The following is a 24,652-nucleotide window of genomic DNA, read 5'->3' as shown; positions in this document are numbered from 1 at the left end:
AACAAATAATTTTAAAAACGCAACTAGTAGCAGGTTTTTGGAAGAGAGGTTTGTGAATTTAGTTGTGCAATGACTAATATGTCCTAAAGTTGGTCAAATTTACTACCTTTTACCAAAGAACTCCAACAATAGATTATTACGTCCTTGTTGATCATTTTACCTAATAAAGTATCAATCAAATAACAGTGATCTACCAAACACTTTCGCACAAACAACAAATACAAACAACTACTCAAACCATCTAATACGATCAGCTAACTGCTAACAACTAATGCAAATAACTAATCGCTAACAACTATTGTAAACAGCTAATCGCTAACAGTTCTAATTGCTAAATAAATAGAGCCATTATGTCGAGCTAGCTCCGATTGACAGTTGAATATAGTTTTTCCTGGGAATTGGAAATGGCCGGGGATGGTTTTTCGAAAAATAAAAATAGAGGCTAAGGTAGAGATTCAATAATCATAAAGTTTCATTTCATTGCACGATATCAAACATTTAAGTATAGAAATAGTGGTAAAATTCTAGAATAAACAGTAGTTGTATCTATTCTTATTTATTCCAATATTACTTTAAAAAAACAGCATTTTTGATGGGGGAGCAACCTGCTCAGGTGTACTGTTGTCTGATTATTCCATTCAGCCTCACTTTTTGTGCAACAATGTTTTTCCATAAGCGACTCCAATGTGGCGAATTTCAGATCTTGTTCAATCTTCCATGTTCGTTCGAATTTCCGTTCTCTTCTATTTTTCGTAGTATTAGAGAAGAGTGATAATGATGATAAAGCAAAAGATAAAAGAAAAATATGGTAGGGCAACAGGAGAAAAAGACATTCACGTTCAAGGTTGGCATGATGGAAACATGCAAAAATAGCTAATAATACAATAATTTAGGCAACAAACTTTTCTAACAAAAAAATAAGAGATTAATTAGCAGAATTGTGGAATTTGGGGATATATAAAAACTCAAAATAATACTTTTTGCAGAGGAATTTATCAGCATGTTGTAAAGGTTTTCCTATGTGCATTCACTCAATGTAACAAAAAGTGCGTCTTGGTTGTTACATTTTACACGTACCATAAATCCATAACTTATTGTGTAACATGCATAATAATATACACTCCAATAAAATTGATATGGATTATACAAATAATAACATAAATCTTATGTCATTCTTGTCTTTAATTTATATATGTCATTCGAGATCATTTTACAAAAGAAGAGGTGATCTATGAGCTACTAATTAAAACATAAATTATGGAGTAAAAGTTATACCCGAAAATTTGTGTATAACAAAACTCTAGAAAATAACATAGAATTATTTAATTTTTCTCGTAAGTCATTTTTTAATAAACACTTGCTTGAAAAAATGGTAAATTAAATTTTTTCATATGTAAAAAAACAATTAACATTTTACATTTTGATCTCCATTTATAGATAAACTTTTTCTTCACGTCAACTATTTCATTCAACTATCACATATCATTCTTGTTCGCTCCATTGAGGTGAAATTGCTTTTTCCAATTTTTGGACGAGTTGATGAGAGTGCAAAATGGTGGGACTAAATGTAGTAAGTGTAAGAGTAAAGGTATGATTCCCTATCACCATTTATGATATAGGAAAAACTTATGATGAGTTACACCAAAAAAGAAATTTGAGTAAGTTAGTGTTTGGAATTATACATTTCATCTTCTTCATTTCAATTTTGGCAATTGAAATTCCAACAAAATCCATAATTTCAAATTCTTTGTGTTGTTTGGAAGATGAATAAATTTATTCATTTCCAAATCGAGAACTTAAAATTATAACTTCTCTATTTTTCTCATCTACCAGATTATGAGAAATCATTGTGTTATATGGGACGTTTTCTCGCACGACATTCCAGTGATTGAAGGTAACCAATATAAATTTTGATAAATAAAAAATGTTTTTAAACCTGCAATCTTTATGTAGCGAAAATGAATAAGAAACAGAGGTGGAATAGTGGTGCGATGGCTGAGGAAAAGAATTGAGAAATGTTGAAGAGGGGAGAGAAAAATAGAACTTGCAAGAGGAGAGAAAAATACAACATAACATTGAATAAAAAAGAGAGGGGTAAAGGGTGAAAATAGATTAGTTACCGCATAGAGCAAAAAGGATTTGAAATAACATCTTAGAAGGTTGCATTTGAAATTCTTAGTTTTTACCCAGTTGATATATATTCGTGGATTTGCATCAATTTTCGATCCAAATCTCATGATTTTCCAAACACTTTATTTTAGCCAAATCCAGAATTCAAATCAAATTCTAATTTCCAAACAGGGCATTCATTATTCATGGACAAAGAGAGTATGTAATAAGTAATTTACGATAAACTATTGAAGTATTTGCACGGATATGACTAAAGTGTGAAAAATTAAAACATTTCCAAAATATTCAAATCTCGTGTGCAAGTCATTTGTATACTTTGGGCTCATTTGGTTGAAGTTGAAAAGTATAACTTTTCATAAATTTGCATTACCCATGAAATTTTATTTCGTAGGAAGTACATTTTTTTGTTTTGGTTGAACATGGGAAATTCTATATCCTATGGGAATTTCCACTTACCTAGGGGGCATAGCTAGGTAAGTTACTTTCTCCATTTTATAGGAAATAAAACTTCCTAGAAAATTCTACTTCCCATGTTTTAGTTAACCAAACAACAATATGTATATTCACTTCCTAAAAATTCTAATTTCTCATACATTTGAAAGTTAACCAAACAAGTTCCTTAGTAGTATGAAAATGACTGAAATTCACCTCCCTGAAAATAAAAAAGCCTTAAAAATGAAAAACCTCGATCTCAGATATCTCGGTGTTCTGATACTCGCTAGGTAGTAGTCAGTGAGTCTGACCGACCATCATCATAAATAGCATTATAGTCCCTGATTGTCAATTGTACGAGTAATAGCGATGTATATGAATCTTCATTGTTGAATAATAACGGTAGAACCCCAGCTTAAATGTACGTGTGTTTAAACTGTAATGCATCCAGTTGCCAACCACAGCGTTACTACAAAGCTCAGGAGCGCGGGTTCCACAGTACATTCTAGAATTATTACGGTATTACCCAATCACACGTGAACATCATCAGTTTGTCTAATGTGGCGCACTTTCATTGGTCTGAATCCTGACTATCACATGGTATGAAATTTTAGAGAAAATGAGTACTGTAGAGCTGTAAATTTGGGACCATCTGATCTTATTAGAGTTTTCTGATCATAATCTGATTGCTTCGTCTTTCAGTACTTGTTATTTTACATTATCTTCTCTGCCAAAAAGGATCCGGCATTTGAATCAGCTTCTTTCTTTCTTGTATTTTCTACTCGAAAGTTGTCATCGTGGATTGCGCAAACTTTCATATAAGACAGTTGCGTGAGACTAACGTGAAATATTGATTGAGCGATGGAATTTAAAATACAACAATCGACTTCATCTTTCTCTAATTACTTGCTATATATATATGATATTACACGATTTTAGAGAAGTTAAAAAAGACGGAGAAAAATGGCTAGCGAAAAAATATTGTAATGATCTTAATCCTTGAATATTCCGACAATAAAAAGAAAAAGAAAAAAAATAAAATTAATTAATGTTAGTAGATGTGACATTTAACTACAGAAAAAAAAATACGAAGACAAAACTTACCAAAATAAGCATATACCATGAAGAAATTCACATCCAAAATCGAGTATTATCTGACACGTAAAAGACGCAAGGATCAATCATATTTTACAGTTTGATTGAATTTTAGAATATTCGCTATCTGTATTAAAGTACAAGTGCTCTTAAAATGTTGAATTGCTTATTGTAATTGAATGTTGCAAAATTGCACTTATTATGCATTTAGATTAAACTTAATATCTAGTTAGTTAAGTAGAAAATTCTTATATCGGGTGGTTTGACAAGCCCATCTTTAGTTCTTGTGAGCTGTGACGTCGGTCCAAATATCACCAAGAAGACGGAGTCTAGGCCACTTCATGTATATATAATTCTATATATATGTGAAATAATATCTCTTTAAACGTGCATACCCTATTTCAAAATTCTAGATATTTCATTAAATAGTAAGTCACTTACCACAAAAAGATATTTCTGTAACTCATAAATTGAATACGTAAGAGATTTTGCCTAAAAAAGGTCAGATGTTCCATATATTAAAAGAGGAGATTATCATTAGTCAATAGATGTAAAAAAAAATTGCAGTAGAAACACAAAAGGGCCCCCTTTCTCTCTCTAACAAATCACCCCACGAAAACAGAACCTAGAACAAACTTCGGCACTCCTTGCTGGCAGGTCCCTCCGTCTTTTTTTTCTTTACTTCCGTTGTGTCCCTTCATTTCCCCCCCTCCCCCTCCCTTATCATCAACTCACTTCTTCCCCTCCCCCGCCGTTGCGTCTCCCCACCCCCCTCCCCTTCGTTGTTTTCCCTTTCCTGGTTCCCTGCCACATGTCAATATTCTCTGGGTGGTTCCCTTGTGTTTCCCCCGCTCCGTTGCTTCCTATCCATTGGTTAATCTCCCCTTCCTAGTCATTATTGTATGTTTGCGTCGACGTCCGTTGCCCCCACCCCGCCCCCTTCTCGCGTCTGGTAGGTACATTCCCATGTTGAGTGTTGTGGTTCTTTTGGGCTTTCCCTTTCCGTGTTTTGTATCGGGATCCCCTTGCCCCTTCCCCCTATTAGTGTTCAGCTCCTCCTTCCTCTCCCCCCCCCTGTTAGTGTCGGGATTCCCCTCCTGGCCGTGGTTGTTGGGATCTCCAACTAGTTATGTTACGTGTTTTCCTAACATGTGTGTTAAATCTCCGAATAATAGGAGTGCGTTGTTTTCGAATTGTTAGAGATGTTGTCCATGGTTTGTTGTGTCCATCTATAAGTGTTTGTCAATTGGGTCAAGATTGGTGGTTCAACGTTGTAACAGTAGAATATGTCGATTTTTGGGAATTTGTGCTGTGGGACAAGGTTACTCAAGAAGTTCGTGAGCATGGACAAGGCGATGATAGTTTTTCATAGTTGGGACGTACGTTTTTCGATTTTGCAAACCAGAGGTGTGTTCGAGAACTCAACTCTTTTTAGCTTGGCTTTTAATCTTAATGTTCCTTTCCTTGACAACTTCCCAGTTGCATCTAGGGATTTTCAGTACGCCCACTCATCTAAGTTTCTCTCCCACCTCATGGAGAAACTTGAAATACTCTCGAGCGAGAGTAATGAGTCACAACAAAAAGTTATTCTTAAAAGGATCATGAGCTCAGAATCCCAAGCGATAGCAGATTGTTAGGATTGTTCATGCGGCAGGATCCGACGCTCGCCGTTGGTTATTCATTGTCCGGATCGTGAACGTCACCCGGTTCTTCTACCACTTTCGTCAGCCATCCGAGGTTTGGATCCACCATCACAAGCACTGACCAGCGACGCCCCCCTTCCTCAGCGACTTTGTATTAGTTTTATTTATTTTGATTTTAGATGGAATGTATGAGCTCATAAAGCTCATTTAAATTTGTTTGTTTGGTTTAGATTTGATTGTATTAACATTAGGCTGTATTTATTCCGCTTTTAATTAATGTACGATTTTTTATTGTAAAACAAAAAAAACTTGCGGTGGTTTACTTTGGTTGAAGAACATGATCAAATATGTTTGACAATTGGCTTAAAGGTTTACATGGGGCTGTCAAATGTTGACAAAAACAGAAATACTAGAAGCCAAGTTGGTTGATCAATGATCATGCTAAAGCTATAATTGGGTCGTTACTAATCATCAACAAATTTTTTTACGTATAATTTTAGGTCACAATATCTCCTTAAAATCTTGGTCACACTAGCTTACATGTTGTCCCACTTGCATAACAAACCTAACAGGCAATATAACGGATCCACCACTAAAAACTGCAAATTTCGGAGCTTTCACTTCTGTGCGTTACTGCACTTGTTGAGCACGTCTGCGGGAAATTTTTGCAATTTGGAAGTGGCAATTTGCAAATGAAATTTTTTCCAAAGTCCATAGCTAAACTGCAAGTATATGTTTAATTATTGTAAACTGCAATATTTTTTCATTACATGCATAAGATAAGATTTGAGTAAGAATTAGTATAACTTAGGTTGGTTTCTAATAGACTAGTTTTACATGCGGTAATATTTTTGATTTAATGTTGTTATTCAATCATAAAATAACATAAAATCAATTGGTTGATTATAATTATAATTAAATCATTATGATGGACACGTATGATTTAACCCACTTTACTTGTGTTTTTAAGAATTATTACTTTCATGATTGATTTTAAAAATTACAATGATTTGTAATGTTTTTAAGAGAAATTGCACTTACATAACATTTTTCATAAAATTCTAGGTGTCTTTTTCTCTTCACAATATGTATGTTTTAATTTGTTTATGTTGATGATTGTTTTATAACCAAAAGTGCAATTTTTTTTTTATTGTAGTTTTATATTGCCTTTTAAAGACTTTCGTGTATTTACGATTGTGAGAATACTCATTCTTTTATTTTTTTTACTACTTATGTTTATCTAACACACTACTATTTTTGTAAATTTAGGCTCTGTTCTGGTCAACTTATTTTAACTTATTTCAGAAAAAATAAGATAAGATAAAATAATATGTCAGACACACACAATCAACTATCTTATAAGATAAGATTGAATAAGATAAAAGAAGATAAGAATAGATAAAATAAGATAAGATAAGAGAAGACAAAATAAGTTGAATCAAACGGACCCGTAGTAGGGAAGTATGTGTTGTATACTATGATAAACAAATTGCAAATTTAATTGAAAGTATATAACATGTCAGTATATCGTAAAAGTTGTAATGTTGCAAGCCTCTTGAGTTTTTTTTTTCCCTTAAGTGTTAGTAGTTGAAAATGTAATTTTTTTTCTCGAGATATAAACATTCTTGAGATTGAATTTGTTCAATGTCTTATTTCATATTTTGTATATTGTGTATGGTTTAGTACATGATAACTTTCAATTTTTAATTTTTTTTTTTTGCCAAACGTGATGTCCAATATGTCTTGATTGTGCTTGAACTTTAATTTGTTTATATGCATTGATTGAAAAAGGTTTTAAGTTGATTGAGAATTTATTATAGAATGTTTGGTATCTGATTATTATGTATATGATGTTATTATCTATTACTATTGAGGGTAGAATTGTAATTAAATAGGCAGGACACCATATATATATATATTACTCCTCCTTCACTTATATAATACAAACTAGAATTTTTTGCACGCAATGCGTGCTTGAATTTTTTTCGAAACAGAAACTCGATTTTCTTCGGCATAAGAGTCAAAATTTGAACATTAGACATACGAAGTATAATTAGTTTCCGTCACTTATTAAGTCTCTTACCATTTTTTTTACTTTTCAAAGTTAAATTCTATGAACAGTCACTGGATATGAGAGTCTAGAGAGAGAGAGTGCCGCTTCTCTCTAGGATATTTTCATCAATCTTTCTTATTTTGGACCTCAGTGAAAGCTGGAGCAATGGCAAAAGGGTCTAAAAAAGGAAATGGTGGGAAGAAGAAGAATCAAAGTTCGAAAACTCAGAAGAATAAGAGGAAACCTCAGAGTGGCGATGCTAGGAAAATGAAGAATGTGAATGAAATAAATGATGTTGCGGCCCTCAGCTGGACATCGGAGGAGGAAAATGACCTTGAATCTCATAACTCGGTGGATTTGGAGGCTTCAAATATGGATAGAGCGAATTTTGAAGCAGCAAGAGACCATGTAGCAAGCTGGGTTACATCGATACGTACTCCGTTACGTCAATCTGTTCCTCAACTGGTAAACCCATCCCCGCATCCAATGCAACAGTTGCAGAGTAATCCAGGTAATACGAACTGGAGAACCTCTTTGTTTGAGAGTATTCAGGAGGAAGGAATTGATTTAAGCAATGCTGGTAATGTGAACAATGATGTTGAGCAGAATATGAGGGTTGAGGATGATAACAGATTTGCACCTATTGCTGAGACACATAATGTTAATCCAAATGTTATCAAAATCACTGACGAAGATGTTAAATCAGAGATTGATTTCTGGAATAGTGCTGTTGTTTGTTATGTGTTAGGCATTAAATTGCCTTTCAGGATTGTTGAAGGATTTATTCGTCGTATATGGGGTAAGTTTGGAGTTGAGAGGGTTGTCATGAAGGTGAATGGGGTTTTCATAGTCCGATTTAGAACAGGGGAGGGGAAACAAAAGGCGATGGACGCAGGGCCGATATTGTATGATAAAAAACCTGTCATTGTTAAGAACTGGTCACCGGAATTAGATTTGTCAAAGGACATGGTTCATGTGGTGCCTACCTGGATACAACTTCAGGGGTTGAATTTGAAGTATTGGGGCCCTAGAGCTCTGAACAAGATAGTTGGAGTGATAGGGAAGCCCATTAGAACGGATAGAGCAACAGCTCAGAAAGACTCAATAGAATTTGCTAGAGTTCTTGTTGAGGTAAGAATTGATCAGGATTTTCCCAATGAAATAAGGTTTGAAAATGAGAATGGAGTGGAAATTGTTCAAGGAGTGAAGTATGAATGTAAACCAATCTTCTGTAAAGATTGTGGTGGTATAGGCCATACATTGGAGGAATGTAGGGCAAAGAAACAAGAAATTCAGAGAAGAATGAGTAAGCCAAAGCAGGTCTGGGTGAGAAAAGAAAGTGGATTAGGAGCTGGTAATAATCAGCACCTTACTACTGATGCAGGTAACCTGAATGAGGATAATGACAAAGGAACCTCTGTGGTTCAAGGACAACTGGCTACTACAGCAACTAATCAGCTGCACAAGGAGCAGGTACAGCCTGTGGTGCAGGATAACAATAATGAAGAGGGAGGATGTACTGCAGGTGATGCAGGCAAGGAGTTGAATTGTAAGAAGGCAGGAGGGGTGGAGGAGGTAGTCCTGCTTCCTCATGGCTAATTTAGGATTCTGGAACACCCGAGGCCTAAATAGTCCAAATAAGCATGCTGATGTCAAAAGGTTTTTGAATCATTATGCAATAGGGCTGTTTGGGTTCTTGGAAACTAGGGTGAAGGCTGTTAATTTTGATAAAGTCTTCCCTAAAATCTGCAAAGATTGGAGTATTGTCACTAATTATAGTCATCATCTAGGTGGCAGAATATGGCTAGCTTGGATTCCAAGCTTGTTTGTGGTTGATATCAGATGCATAGGTGATCAGTATGTGCATTGTGAAGTGTTGCATAGAGCTTCAGGGAGTTTTTTTTGGTTGACTATTGTGTATGGTTTAAATGACAGAGCTGAAAGGAAAAGGCTATGGAGTAAATTATGCCAAATAAGTAGTAATTTGCAGGGAGCATGGATTGTGATGGGAGATTACAACAATGTCTTGAACCTGGAGGATAGAATTGGGTCTGCAGTTACATTAGATGAAGTAGGTGAGTTCAGACAATGTGTTAGAGATTGCAAGCTAATGGAGATGCAGATGTCTGGCCCTTTCTTTACTTGGTCTAACAAGCAGGAAGGAGAACATAGAGTGTTTTCAAAGATAGACAGAGTGTTTGTCAATGACATATGGATGGACAAATTTGTTAATTGCTGTGCTGAATTCTTGCCTGAGGGGATTTCAGATCATTGCCCTTGTGTGCTTAAACTGGTGAAACATGTGGTGACTAAGCCTAAGTCATTTAGGTTTTACAATATGTGGATGGAGGCTCCTGAGTTTATGAATATGGTGACAGAAGTTTGGAACAGTCCTGTGAATGGTGTAGCAATGTATCAGGTTGTGACTAAGCTTAAAAAGCTGAAGCCTGTGCTTAAATTACTTAACAAGAGCAAATTCTCAGACATAGAGAACGAAGCTGCTGCTGCCCTGGTAAAACTTATGGAGGTGCAACAGAAAATCCAGAATGATCCGAGAAACAGTGAGTTACATCGAGAAGAGGAGGAAAACAGAATGAAGTATGCATTCTTAAATAAGGCAAAATTAAGTTTCCTGCATCAAAAGGTGAAGAGTGATTGGCTTAAGGGAGGGGATGATAACACTGCGTATTTTCATGCGTGTTTGAGAAAGAGAAGAATTCAGAATCATATTAGCAGGATTCAAGATAGTCAAGGGGTGTGGCAGGAAACTCCTGAGCAAATAGAGGAGGCATTTATTGGTTACTATAAGGTTTTGCTAGGCACTGAAGAAGGGAGAAGTAAAGGCGTGAGTAGAACAATTGTGAATGAAGGACCCTTGCTCACTCATGATCAAAAGAGTAGTCTGTGTTTGCCTTTTTCAGGAGAGGATGTGAAGAAAGCTTTATTTGACATTGAAGACAATAAAGCTGCTGGCCCTGATGGATTCTCAAGTGGTTTTTTTAAGAAGACCTGGGAGATCACTGGTCCAGACATCATTAAGGCAGTGTTGGATTTCTTTTCAACAGGAAAGCTTCTCAAACAGGTGAATGCTACAAATTTATGCCTCATTCCTAAATGTGAACAAGCTGAAGATGTTACTAAGTATAGACCCATTGCATGCTGCAATGTTCTATACAAAATTATCTCTAAATTGATGTGTCAGAGACTAAAAGTAGTGCTCCCATTCATCATTAATCCTGTACAAAGTGCTTTTGTGGAGAGTCGAGTCATAATGCATAACATTTTCTTATGTCAAGACTTGATGAAACAATATAAGAGAAAGAATGGCCCTGCAAGATGTACCATTAAGGTAGATCTTAGAAAAGCGTATGACTCACTGAATTGGGATTTCATAAAGGATCTTTTGGTTGCGCTGAATTTCCCAGACAAATTTCTTCATTGGGTGATGGTGTGTATTACAACCCCTTGCTTTTCTCTGAGTTTTAATGGAGTAATGAGTGGTTTTTTTAAAGGAGAGAAGGGTATACGTCAAGGTGATCCTATTTCTCCATTACTATTTGTCATAGCAATGGAATACTTGTCTAGAATTCTGAAAAGGATGAGTAGGAAGGATGGTTTTGAGTATCATAACAGATGTGGTCCTCTCCAACTCACTCATTTAGTGTTTGCTGACGACTTGATGATGTTCTGTAAAGGTCAAGTAAGCTCAGTATTGTTAATGTCTAGGGCTATGAAAGCCTTTCAAGATGCTTCTGGCTTGTCTGCAAGTAAAGAAAAAACTGCAGTTTACTTTGGAAATGTGACTGATGAAGTTCAGGCAAGAATTGTTCAAGCCACTGGATTCCAAAAGGGTACCTTCCCTTTTAGATATCTAGGTATTCCCATGACATCTAAAAGAATTACAAAGGCTGATTGTGATCTTTTGACTGATAGAATGCTGAAAAGAATTTTGTGCTGGAGCTCGAGAAACTTGTCCTATGCTGCAAGGGTAGTCTTAGTAAATTCTGTTCTACTGAGTCTACACATATATTGGGCTCAAATCTTCTTGATCCCTAAAGGTGTTATGATGCGCATTACATAGATATGTAGAGCATTTTTGTGGGAAGGGAAGGATGTATTGCATAAAACTCCTCCGGTTGCTTGGGCTGACTTATGTAAACCGAAGAAAATTGGAGGTTTGGGCATAAGGGATTGCATACAGTGGAATGTAGCAGCTATGGGGAAATATGTGTGGCAAGTTTCTGAGAAGGAAGACCTTTTGTGGATAAAATGGGTTCATAGTGTGTACATTAAACAAGCTGATTGGTGGGAGTATTCTGCTCCTACAACAGCTAGCTGGGGGTGGAAAGTCATATGCAAGGCAAAGGAAAAGTTCAAGCTAGCATATAACAACAACAAGTGGCTAGATGAAGATGGGGTGTACACTATCAAAGATGGGTACAAGTGGTTAATGGGAGATATTCCTAAAGTCAGATGGCACTACTGGGTCTGGAATTCATATAACATCCCTAAACATTCATTTATAGGGTGGCTTGCTGCCCTAGGTAAACTGAAGACCAAAGACAAATTGTTTCAAGTTGGGGTGTGTGCTGATCAGGATTGCTTACTGTGTATCCAAGGTCAAGACTCATGCTCTCATCTCTTTTTCTACTGTCAGTACAGTAAGAAAGTATGCACTCAGATCTTGGAATGGTTGGGTTTGGAATCTCATCAGCAGGAGAATTTGTATGTGAGATGGAAAAAATGGGGTAGGAAATATAATAGCACAGTTAAAAAGAAGTTTTGTTATGCTACTCTAGCTGCAACTGTGTATTATATTTGGTATGCTAGAAACACTGCGCACTGGAAGCAGATGGTAATACACCCTGATCAGATTGTCAGAAGTGTGAAGAAGGACGTCTATAGCAGAGTTGCTCTTCTGCAAAAGGATAACTGGAAGACTGCAGATAAAGAATGGGTTGATGCTAGAAGTAATTAGTGTAATGCAGTTGTAATGTAGTCTGTTTTTGCTGTATTCTGTTATTGTTAGCTTTGCTTTGTAAGGTGCTGTGGATGCTTTGTTTGTTTTGGTGGTGCTGTACTGATTTTTTGGTAATAAAATTCTTACGTTTTACCAAAAAAAAAAAAAAAAAAATAAATTCTATGAACAAAATAGGAATTTCATTGAATTTATTTATGATTTATGATATTATAATTTTTTAGTTGTTGATTTTTGAATTAAGTACAATGCTTCATTAATTGTAAAGAAAGTGGACACTTTGATTTCAATTCAATTTTTTCATAGTTTGTAAAGAAAGTGGACAGACATTTCAATGAGCGTGACCAACGTTGTATTATGGCAATTCCTTTAAGCGCTAGATGTGTACAAGATGAATTAACTTGGGCGTACTCAAAGGATGGCTATTCGGTGAAAACTGCTTATATGTTGGGTAAAGGTGGGAACCTGGAGTATTTTCATAGAGTGTGGAATATTTTGGGGAGCTTAAATGTGTCGCCTAAGGTTCGCCATCTCATGTGGTGTGCATGCACAAGCTCACTCCCGGTAAGGGGTGTGCTTAAGCGACATCACCTTGTTGAAGAAGCTGGTTGTCTCTGCTGTGCCAGAGAGGATGAGATGCAATCACATTTATTCTATAGTTGCCCGATGTCGCTAAAATTGTGGGAAGAGCTGGGTTGTTATATGTTATTACATGGGGTGGAAGATGAAGGCATGTGTGATACTCTTGTCAGATGGAGTGAGATGGATGCTAAGGTGGTTCAAAAGGGTTGTTATATCTTTTGGAATGTGTGGGGTGAAAGAAATAAGAAAGTATTTGAGGATAGTAGCGATCCGGTCCCTGTTGTGTGCCAGAGAATCATGAGACAAGTTGATCACTTTAATTGCTATACAGTGAGGATTTATGGTGGAATCCGACCCATTGACGCTCCGAACCCAGCTCGATGGCTCGCTCCCCCTGCTGGCGCTATTAAACTGAACACAGATGCAAGCTTGGCTGATGAAGGTTGGGTGGGTCTTGGTGTGATAGCCCGTGATTCGGAGGGTAAGGTATGCTTTGCTGCAACTAGACGTGTGCGTGCCTACTGGCCTCCCGAGGTAGCTGAATGTAAGGCCATTTATATGGAAGCCCGATTGGCCAAACCTCATGGGTATGGTGATGTGATTTTCGAGTCCTATAATCTAGTAGCTACCAAAAGATTAATTAAAGCAGCAATTTTCTTCTCAAATTTGGATGTAATACTTGGGGATATTCTTTCTATGTGTAATGGCTTTTCTTCTGTTTCTTTTTCTCATGTTAGAAGAGATGGGAATTGTGTTGCCCGTAACCTCGCTAGAGTAGTGTCGTTTGGTGTTGAGCAATGTTGGGAGCATTGTTGTTAAAATCCCGATCCAGATCTTACGATTCTACGATTTTACGATCCTGGAGGACCTTATCGATCCCGATCCTACGTAGGATCTTAATTTTGTAGGATCTTTCGATCCTGCCCAACCAAAAAAAATCACATGGTAGGATCTTAACACGATTCTACGATCCTACGACTCTACGATCCGATCCTACCGTATAAAAATCATAAAGTAATTTCACATATTATATTTCTCCTATTAGATTTTGGTCGCATGTTACTTCAATCTTATACTATTGAAAAATTATCATGATTTGCTAATTAAAAAGTTCATTATTACTATGTGTAAATTTTTAACATGATGTTCTCACCATATCTTAGTATAATTATCTCTATTTTACCGAATCGTAGGATCTTACGATCCTACGATTCGATCCCACCGATTCGATTCTACCAACCCCTACGATCCAAAGTAGGATCCCGATCCTGATAACATTGGTTGGGAGTGTTATTGTCCTAGCTAAAAAAAGGCGCTTGAATTTTTTAACAAGGAAATGAGGAATAAACTTATTCCAAATTTTGAAATGAGGAATAAACTTATTCCAAATTTTAAGTTTAAGTTGAGATGTATTTAGCCAAATTAAGAAATAAAATCAATATACTCTTGTAACTATCTTTGTCAGTTCAATGGGAATGAACCAAAACTACCTCATCTCAAAAACCTCTCTCTGCCTCATCACCTTTCAAACCCCAAAAGGGTTCCATTTTTGTCGCACCTCCCCGTCTCTTTCTTTCGCTCCCCTTCGCCGATAATTGCCTAAGCTCGCCGGAGCTCTGTCGTGGGTCGTTCGTGTCGACTCATCTCTCTCTCCTCTGTTCGTATTCTGCCACCGCGGTGCTGCTCGCGAGCCACCGCGGTGCTGTTGCCCCTATGTTTCTCTCCTCCTGCGTGCTATAACCACCGGAGTTGCGCTGCCTTGCTCACCGATGACTGAACACCTCTTCTCTCTCTCTATCGCACGTTGTTGTTGCGACGGTGCTGCTTGTTGCCGCGCTGTGTTCTTCCCCCTGTTCGTGCTTATTGATGTTGCGGTTGTTGTTGTGGTTGGTGTGTTACTGCCGCCGTCGATCTTGTCTGCGTTGCCTTCGTCGCCGCCTCGATTTGCTGGTGGTTCACATAATATCGAAGGTACTAACCTTCTTTTGTGGTTATTGTCGTCTTTTGTTTTTTTTGTTGCTATGGTTGTTGTTTCTTCAACTTATGACTGAAGATTAATGAATAGATTATGAAATTGTGGATGTTGGATGCGATTTATGATGTTGAATTCATCGTTGCTTGTGAATTGGATTTTGAAAACTGATGTTGTGTGATTAATTGGGTGAATGAGTGCTAGTAGATTAGTTCTTGTTGATGGTAGAAACCCTAGATCTTCTGATTTAATTGGGAATTGTATTGAATTTCTTAGTTATTCATTTGAATTATGCATGATTTTGTTATTTTTTGCTATTCTGATACATAATTCTATAGTCTTTAGCAATTTCGATGCGTTATATTACTGAATTTTGCATAATTCTTTTTTTTTTACTTTCAATATATAATTTGGAGTGTTTTTTGGCATTTTGGATGCATGGTTCACCTGAATTTTGCATAATCATGTTCTTGTTTGCACGTTTGATTCGTAATTCATGTTTTGTTTATTGTTTTTAATGGCAGATTTTGCAAAAACTGGACTTCAGTTGAATTTCTAAATAAGAGAGAGAATTCAAATGTTGTTTGAATCTTCTTCCTCGTGCACGATAGAGGATCCGAGGAACTGGATTTGAATTTTTCCAACTTTAGAAATTTTGCAATTCAAATCATGAATATATAAATTATACTTCAATTGGGTTTCTGACAACCACGGTCGTAATGAGAGGATTGTACCAACTGCTAACTACATATACACTCATGAAGTTAACTCTGAAGCTTCAAGTCTTATGGATGATAAACTTATACACCAAGATTTTGAAACAAGAAGTGGATTGCTAGAGAGTGACACAAATTGCAAAGAAGATGATGTCAATAGTGCGCGTGCTCGCAATTCATTCTCTATGGCAAGAACATCTTCAGCACATCCTCCTCTATACTCAAATTGCCAGCATAAAACACCAGCATTTGAAAAACCTCTAAGACGACGTTTAACTTATGAGGAGTTGGAGGTAGCAACCAATGGATTTTCAAATGATAATTTCTTGGCTAAAGGTGGATTTGGTATTGTCAACATAGGAGTTTTAAGGGATGGGCAGGTTGTTGCAGTGAAACAATTGAAGTTTGTGGATTCTTAAGGGGACACTGATTTCTGTGGGGAAGTGCGGGTATTGAGTTGTGCACAGCACAGGAACGTTGTGTTGCTCATTGGATTTTGTGTCGAGGGAAAGAAAAGAGTGCTGGTTTATGAGTATATTTGTAATCGCTCCTTGGATTTCCATTTACATGGTATAACCTCCTATTATGATATCTGCTGTAGTATGGTCTGTTTGATAGGAGTAATGTATTTTGCATCACAGGTGCCTTTGAAGCTTTTGTGTATATTGATTGAAATTTTAGGAGCTATATTCTTAAGTTTATGTACATGAATTGGAAGGAACAGGCCTAGGTACTCTATTATTTTTTTTTTATTGATATGCATGTGATTTTGTAGTGAATGATATTGAATGAATAAAAAGGTTATTCCAATTATAAAGTCATTTGAATTATCTCAATATAAGTGCCTAGATGTTCTAAATATATGTAAATTACTTGTAGATTATGAAAGACGTGCATGGAGCAGGTGAAATGGATTGGAGAAGCGTATAATAATATTGAAATATTGCTTTTTTTTTTAAAAAAACAAGGGTTAAAGAGACCACCTTTTTCTTTCGGGTGGTGTGTTTAGGAATGATTAAAAAGACCACCTATATATTAAAAATGATTTCTTTGTAAGATAAAAAAGACCACCTATCTGTAAAATGTGGTGCCTTATCCTTCTTTTCTTTTTCCTATTTAAATTCATAAATAACCACTTATTTTAAAGAAGTGGTCTCTTCTATCAAATTAAGAAACCACCCGCAATAAGTGGTTATTTATCCTGAGAGACCTGTGAGCTGAAGACCACCTCTCATGTGGTCTCTAAATGAGATTTTAGGGGGTCTCTCGATTTCTCACTCCCCCTGCTGGCGCTATTAAACTGAACACAAATGCAAGCTTGGTTGATGAAGGTTGGTGGGTCTTGGTGTGATAGCCCGTGATTCCGAGGGTAAGGTATGCTTTGCTGCAACTAGACGTGTGCGTGCCTACTGGCCTCCTGAGGTAGCTGAATGTAAGGCCATTTATATGGCAGCCCGATTGGCCAAAGCTCATGGGTATGGTGATGTGATTTTCGAGTCTGATTCTCTATTAGCTACCAAAAGATTAACTAAAGCAGCAAATTTCTTCTCAGATTTGGATGCAATACTTTGGGATATTCTTTCTATGTGTAATGACTTTTCTTCTGTTTATTTTTCTCATGTTAGAAGAGATGGGAATTGTGTTGCCCATAACCTCGCTAGAGTAGTGCCGTTTGGTGCAATGTTGGGAGTATCATTGTCCTAGTGTTGTAACACCCTATGTACTTATGGACACTACCTTGTCCCTTTGATTAATGCACTTCTCTTTCCCCTCAAACAAAAAAAAATAAGCAACACTTTTTTTTGTTTCCTTATTTAGTAAGTTTTGGGGGTGAAAATACTTAAATACCCTTACTTTAAATTACTGTTGAGTACCTACTCTAATTTAAAATAACTAACTACTTAATCTTTCCCTTAACTACTCTATGATCTTCTAATCACAACCTTCTCCTCTTTTCTCTCCACCAAGCATTCTTTCACCACACCACCCCCACCCCCACCACAAAAACCCAACCCATTCCACACCACCTCCACTCTCTCTCCTCCCTCATGCCCCTTCTCTTCCCCCTCATACACTCGACATGACACCGTTGCGAAGTTGGGTTAACCCAAGCCATTCTCCCTCATGTTGCGAAGTCGGACTGAATCTACCACCCTGTTGCGAAGTCAACCACCGCTGCTCCTCAAGCCTTCGACTGTCCAGCTTGATCCGACACCGCTGCGAACGAACTGACGAAGAAGAAGACCTGACGAAGAAGACGAACTGAACAACGGACGAAGAAGATGAACGAACAAAAAACTGACGAAGAAGAAGATGAACGCGACCCTTGTCCTCCTTTCTCTCTCGTTTGTTCTCCTTCTTTCTCTCTTCTTCGATCTCCTTCTTCCTTCGTCTTTGATCCGTTTTTGATCTGTTTTTGGTTAGATCTATAATTTGGTTAGATTAGATCTGTTTTTTTAAAAAAAAAAATAGCTCACATACTTCGTTAGAAGATGAAGATCTGTTTTTTTTTTTAATTTGGTTAGAAGATGAAGATCTTGGTGAAGATTTGTGAATTTTCATGAAATGGAAAATGGTGGTGGTGGGGTGGTTGTGGTGGTGGTTCTAATGGTGGTGGCGGGATGGTTGTGGTGGTGGTGTTGGCGGGGTGGTTGTGGCGGTGATGTTAGTGAGTTGTTTGGGTGGTAGTGTTGGAGGGGTGGTTCTAGTGGTGGTGGTAGCAGGATGGTGGCGGCTGGCGGTGGTAGGGTGGTGATGGTGGAATCGAGGTGTTGATACAATGTATTTGAAATATTATTAGTTAGTCTAATAACGTACCCCTTCCCATCTAATTGTACTAGTTTTATACGCACTGTGAGTAGAAAAGTATTTTTTTAGGAAATGTAGAAAATGAAATTAATTGTTAATTATATATAATAAATTAGATTTTTTTGAATTGTTGACGGTTTTATTTTTTTACTTTTTTAATTAATAGGTAGTTCCTTTTTCTATTTTTACTTTTTTTTTAATTAAAATAAGTAGTTACTTTTTCTTTTTGGTGTCCTACCCCTCTTGACATATAGAATAGAGATACTAAGAAAAATTGTCTCATAGTTCACAATTTAAAAGGTGTTGCAAATATTATGATAAGGAGAAAGTAGATAAATAATTTTCCAAACACGAAAAAATCTCCTAAGAATACACTAGCTTGGAATACAGACTAAGGGCATTCTCTTAAGCAATTTATAATTGTTTTCTTTGGCCCTTTTTTTCCTTGAAAAGTTTTCTAGTGCAATTAATGGTTGTGCCACGTGGACTTACAATCCTCTCATATGTGAAAACTAGCCTTCATATGCACGCGATGCGTGCGTTAATTTCAAAATTTATTATTTTATTAGATACTCCATTCGTACTTTATTTATGATTAAACTTAAATGTGAAAAATTCAACAGTTAGATGAATTTAGATATATTATTAATTCGCTAATGTAAAAAATAAAAAGGTTGTGAGTGATTGTTAACATTAATTTTTTGTGAATGAATATTGAACAGAAAAAACAAAAATAATGAGTTGGTTTAACGGAATTAAAGAGTATCAAAGGTAGTGAATGTTCAGATTTTTCATGTGCACGTTATGTATGCCATCTTTTTTATAAGGTATAAAGATTTTGTCCATTTAATTTTTGATTGAAGTATTTGATGCATATACCATTTTAAACTTGTTTTAAATGGCAAGTTGAAATGAGACTTTTTAAATGATTTGCTTTTGTAATTTTTTTCATTCCATTAATTAATTAGATCATTAAGGGTATTTTAGTCACTTCAAAAGAGGACACCACACCTCATCCCTTGGCTTATATAATAGAGATATAGAAGGGATTTTGGGAATTTAATAAAAAGTGAATTGTTTTAGTTATTTTTGATTGGTTGAGAAGGTTTTTGTATTTTGTGGTAGTCATAATTTGGACATGATAATGGGAGAAATTGTTTTCATCTCATCATGAGAGATCAAAATTGCTTCTTGTAGGGGCATTATTGATATTTCGTGTAAAAGATAAATGACTGACCCGTGAAATTTGTACCAAAAATCAATAAAATTGGTATCAATACTAAAGTTTACTGGTACCAAAGTGTAAGTAAACTTTGGTACAACTTATACCAAAGCTCAGTATAATTGGTACTAATACCAAAGTAACTATTTCTTTCACCAAAGTGTAAGTAAATTTTGGTATCAACTTTGAGATTTGGTACCAATTATACTTAGTCTGGTATCAGTTATATTTACTTTGATACCTCCAGATACCAATGAGAGGTCGTTTTAGCCCCCCACGATAAGACGCCTAGTGAAGCTCATATAATGGAGTACTGGAATTCAACAATTCACGAAAAAATAAATATTGCAAAATAAATATTAATACTAACGTGAGACATGATGATCCACACACGTTTAATTATGGTCTAGAAATGCAACATAACTAAAATATAAAATATTTTAACTTGAAAAATATGTGCAACTATTTTTACAGAATAACTTTTAATAAAAAAATATCAACTAATAAATTTAAACTCGTAATTATTGATAAACCACAATTATCAACCTAAAACCATAACATCAATCGAACCGCCATAATCATAACCCAAAATGATAACTTCATACCTTACCCTATAACTAACAAGCCAAAACAATAATTTTTTTTTTGGAAATTAAAAATTATTATTATTGATGACCAAAAAAAAAATACAAACACCAAAACTACTAACATTAGGGAAATAAGCATCAGTATCTATTTTAACCCACCTTCTAGGAAGGGTTGAAAAAATAGACTCTTCATGTACTCTCCTAGTGCATCACCAAAATAGCCAAATTAACAGCACTAACAAATGTGCTAAATAATAAGAAAAAGAATCTAAGCTATCTAAACAATAGAGTTCCTAGATCCTCAGACATCGACAAGCAACATTAAAAATGATATTATCAACAACTTGATCTGGACTAACCAGTTTATTCTCAAACACCTTCTGATTTCTTTGCATCCACAGTTGATAAACAGCGTCAGTGAAGACCATGCCATAGACTTGACTTTTCTTGTGTCTTCTTCTACATTGCTCAGCTGCAATGTTAACTTCACTCATGAAGGAAACTATAGGCCGAGGACATTTCAGAATCTGCAGACACTTTTGCCAGATTGTTGCAGAGTAATTACACTTGATAAATAAGTGTAGTACATCTTCATTTTCCTGTTGACAAATAGGACAGCTGGGATCATTGAGCATCTGCCAAGAGACTAGTCTAACTTTAGTTGTTAGCCTGTTGAGAACAGCAAGCCAGGTGATGAATATGCTCTTAGGTGAAGCTTTGTTATTACAAATAAGTCTTTTCCAACTTACAGGATTTACATCACCATTCAACTGATTATAACACTTCCTGATAGAGAATTTCTCACCCACAATGAACTCTTGGAGTCTATTCCCCTTCTCAAATATATCTCTGGTACTCAGAATCTTCTTCAAAGCCCATGCCATAGATTGTGGTATAGGCATTGTCCAGATGTTGGCCTGCTTGATATAATAGGAATGCACCCATTTTATCTAAAGTTTGTCCTACTTCATTGCAATGGCCCAGAAATGCTTGGAAATTGCAGCTTTATTCCAGTATTTTAGGTTAATGAAGTTCAGTCCTCCTCCAGATTTAGGAAAACAAAGCTGTTCCCATGAAACAAGAGCTTTTATAGAAGATAAATTATTACCATTCCATAGATAAGCTCTGCAAAGCCCTTGAATTTTCTTAATAATTTTCTTGGGCAGAGTGAAAATCTGACACCAAAAAACTTGCATAGTAAGAAGCACAGTTTTCACCAATTGAGCTCTACCTGCATATGAGAGAAGTTTTGCATTCCAACTCTTGGTTCTAGCCATAATCTTCTCTACAAGAGGCTTGCAAGTATTATAAGATTTTTTTTTTTGTGGAGAGAGGGACACCAAGGTATCTGAATGGAAATTCTCCAAAGGGAATCTGAGTAGTCAAGTGAATGTCACTGCTAATATGAGAAGTAACCCCTCCCAGGTAAAGATTACTTTTGTGAAGGTTAGCTTCCAAACCAGAGGCTTTAGAGAAGGATTGAAAAGCATCCATTAGCAGCTTAACAGATGTAACATCAGCTTTACAGAACATTAGAAGATCATATGCAAACATCAGGTGAGTGATTTGAAATCTAGCACACTTAGGGTGATATTTGAAGCTAGGATTCACATGAAGATTACCAAGGCATCTGGAGAGATATTCCATTCCAATTGCAAATAAGAATGGAGAGATAGGATCTCCTTGCCTGAGACCTTTCTTAGCAAAAAAAGGTTTGCAAGGTTTCCCATCAATCAACAAAGAGTAAGAAACTGTAGTCACACAAGCCATAATCCATGATATAAAGACTTCAGGGAACCCTAATTCAGATAGAACAGTTTGAAGGAAAGGCCATTATATTGAATCATAGGCTTTTTTGAGATCTATTTTAATAGTGCATCTAGGCGAAATGTTTTTTCTGGTATACCCCTTAATAAGATCAGTAGCTAACAATATGTTGTCAGTTATGTGTCTTTTAGGAATAAAACTAGCTTGTGAAGTATTAATAACTTCTCCAATTACTTCTTGCATTCTGTGAGTAAGAATCTTAGCTATGATTTTATACACTATAGTGCAACAAGCTATATGTCTAAAATCACTAGCATAAGTAGGATTAGCAACTTGGGAATCAAGGTTATGGAGGCAATATTGATTTGAGAACTGAGATTACCTGTTTGGAAGAAGTCCTGGATAGCAACATAATATCTATTTGATGACAGGCCACATGTGTTTGAAAAATGTTGCATTGAATCCATCTAATCCAGGAGCTTTGTCTCCATCAATACTTGACATGGCATAATCAATCTCCCTTAAAGTAATGGGAGTGATAAGAGCTCTCCTAGCCTGCGTACTCAGAGTAGGCCCCTTTCTAATAATTGAAAGGTCAGCCCCTAATAGATGATCATCACAACTTCTCATCAGCTTACTGTAGAAAACCTTAAACTCCTCTTGGATGTCATCAGGTTTTGTGAGCTTCCTGCCATCAGCATTATATATTACATCAATGCAGTTCATGGCTTGTCTTTCTTTCATGGCTGCATAGAACACCTTAGTGTTTGAATCTCCAAGTTTTAACCATTGAAGTCTAGATTTCTGCCTCATGACATTTTCTTCAATTGTAAGCCACTTCCTTAGAGAAGAAATGGTGTGCTGCTCTTGATTATGAAGCTCTATATTGAATCTATCAAACTGAATGTGAGTTTGAATTAGGTCCAGCTCCTCTCTTGCATTCTTAATATGGTTAGTGATGTGAGAGAACTCATTAATTTGCAACTGTTTAAGGACCATCTTCACATTTTTCAGGTTGCTCCATATATCATATAAATTTTTAGGCAATATTGTTTCCATGCAGCAGTCACCTTCTCCTGGAAGTCAGGATGAGTAATCAAATGATTAAAGAAACGAAATGGTCTGCCTCCCCCTTGAGCAGTGTGATTAAAGTAAATCACCATAGGGTTGTGATCAGAGATAGATTGGATCTTGATCTCAACTGTAGTAGTAGTATGTTGATCAAACCATTTAGCATTGCATAGACATCTATCAATTTTGCTATAAATGCGATCATTACCTTGTCTCTTGTTAGACCAGGTAAAAAACTCTCCAATACCTCTAACCTCAGTTAAATCAGTTTGATCAAGCAACTCTCTAAAGTCTTGAGTTTCAATATTGGTAATAGGAGCACCATTAATACTGTCTGAGCTTTCAAGCACATAATTGAAGTCACTCGTAATTAACCATTCCTTGTTAACCAAATTACTAAGATGATGCAGAGCAGTCCATAATGGTCTTCTAGTATCAACAGTGTGAAGTCCATACACTGCAGTGAAATGATATTGCTGCTGAGAGTGTTTGTTTGTAACAACACTATGAATAAATTGGTCAGAAGATGATAAAACATCCACATGAACCATGATTGCATTCCAAGCAATCCATATCCTTCTCCTAGGATGATGAGAATAATTATCACACCAAGTCCAACCTCTCCCAAATTTCCTTTGCACCTTATCTTTATTATTCACCTTTACTCTTGTTTCAGTCAACACAACCATAGTAAATTTATTACTATTAATAAAAGACTTGACTTCTTTTATTTTACAAGGATCATTAAGACCCCTGACATTCCAAGTGCAAGTATAAATCATGATAAATATGGATTAGACCCACCTGGATCCTTGATCCCAGCATCCATCTCCAGATCAACATTTTCTTCATCAGCCTCTTCAAGACTAAATTCTGCATTCTCTTCTTCACAAGGAACAATGATTCTCTTGCCCCCTCTCTTCCTAGTAATCATTTTCCATTGATGTACAATAGGTTGTAAGGGAGTATTGACAGCACTCTTAGGATTAGAGGGAACTTCCATAGTAGCTGCCGCTTCTGGGACAACCTCAGGAACAATATGAATAACCTCTGTTGCAATCTCTGTTGGTGTAACCTGTTTGGTCACTTTAGGAACCCATTTCTGAACCACTTTAGGTTTCTGTGGCACTGATTGTTTCCTATTAGCACAGTCATGCCCAACCTTTTGGCAAATTTTACAGAAAGGAGGAAGCCAGTCATATATACTTCACCTGTTGCTTAATAACAACACCATTTGCATCCTCAAAGTTCACCTGATACTGAATATCTTTTGTGACATCTATTTTAACAAGAATTCTAGCAAATGAAATTCTTAATTGTTTAGATGTACATTAATCTGCATATAGAGGAACACCCAGCAAACTACCAATTCTACTGAGAGAATCAGCACTCCAGCAATTCAAGGGTAAGTTAGGTAGTTTTATCCATAAAGGAATCACTTTTAGAACTTCCTCATTAAAGTTGAAGTTAGCTGTCCATGGCTTAACTATAATGGGTCTGCTGTTATAGCTATGAGGACCAGCATATAAGATTTCATTTCTATCATCAACACTTGTAGTTTAGCAACAGTGTTCCATTCTTTTTCAATGAATCGAG

General features: G+C 36.2%; 4 protein-coding genes and 1 long non-coding RNA gene across 5 annotated transcripts; 3 read left to right on the top strand and 2 right to left on the bottom strand.

The window, feature by feature from the left end:
• Positions 1-7,518: 7,518 nt before the first annotated feature.
• LOC130590220 (uncharacterized) lies at positions 7,519-12,331 on the top strand. The gene is made up of 3 exons (XM_057392257.1): positions 7,519-8,902; positions 9,036-11,341; positions 11,435-12,331. Exons 1-3 carry the CDS (start codon positions 7,519-7,521, stop codon positions 12,329-12,331), a joined length of 4,587 nt encoding a protein of 1,528 aa, XP_057248240.1.
• Positions 12,332-12,688: 357 nt separating this feature from the next.
• On the top strand, positions 12,689-13,732 carry LOC125493653 (uncharacterized). Its single transcript, XM_048637133.1, has one exon. It carries the CDS (start codon positions 12,689-12,691, stop codon positions 13,730-13,732), a length of 1,044 nt encoding a protein of 347 aa, XP_048493090.1.
• Positions 13,733-14,360: 628 nt separating this feature from the next.
• LOC125493411 (uncharacterized) lies at positions 14,361-16,422 on the top strand. The gene is made up of 2 exons (XR_007269967.2): positions 14,361-14,884; positions 15,410-16,422. It is a non-coding gene; the product is annotated as an uncharacterized LOC125493411 (long non-coding RNA).
• Positions 16,423-20,511: 4,089 nt separating this feature from the next.
• On the bottom strand, positions 20,512-21,120 carry LOC104903773 (uncharacterized). Its single transcript, XM_010691885.2, has one exon. The coding sequence runs from the start codon at positions 21,118-21,120 to the stop codon at positions 20,512-20,514; it is 609 nt and encodes a 202-aa protein (XP_010690187.2).
• A 1,282-nt stretch (positions 21,121-22,402) lies between these two features.
• LOC130590219 (uncharacterized) lies at positions 22,403-23,745 on the bottom strand. The gene is made up of 2 exons (XM_057392256.1): positions 23,265-23,745; positions 22,403-23,061 (listed from the first exon to the last, which is right to left on the bottom strand). Exons 1-2 carry the CDS (start codon positions 23,743-23,745, stop codon positions 22,403-22,405), a joined length of 1,140 nt encoding a protein of 379 aa, XP_057248239.1.
• Positions 23,746-24,652: the final 907 nt, after the last annotated feature.

The sequence above is a fragment of the Beta vulgaris genome, chromosome 9, assembly GCF_026745355.1.
Source record: "Beta vulgaris subsp. vulgaris cultivar EL10 chromosome 9, EL10.2, whole genome shotgun sequence".
Classification (NCBI taxonomy): Eukaryota; Viridiplantae; Streptophyta; class Magnoliopsida; order Caryophyllales; family Amaranthaceae; genus Beta; species Beta vulgaris.
The sequence above is the reverse complement of the archived record's forward strand: the minus strand, read 5'-3'. Positions and strand labels throughout refer to the sequence as shown.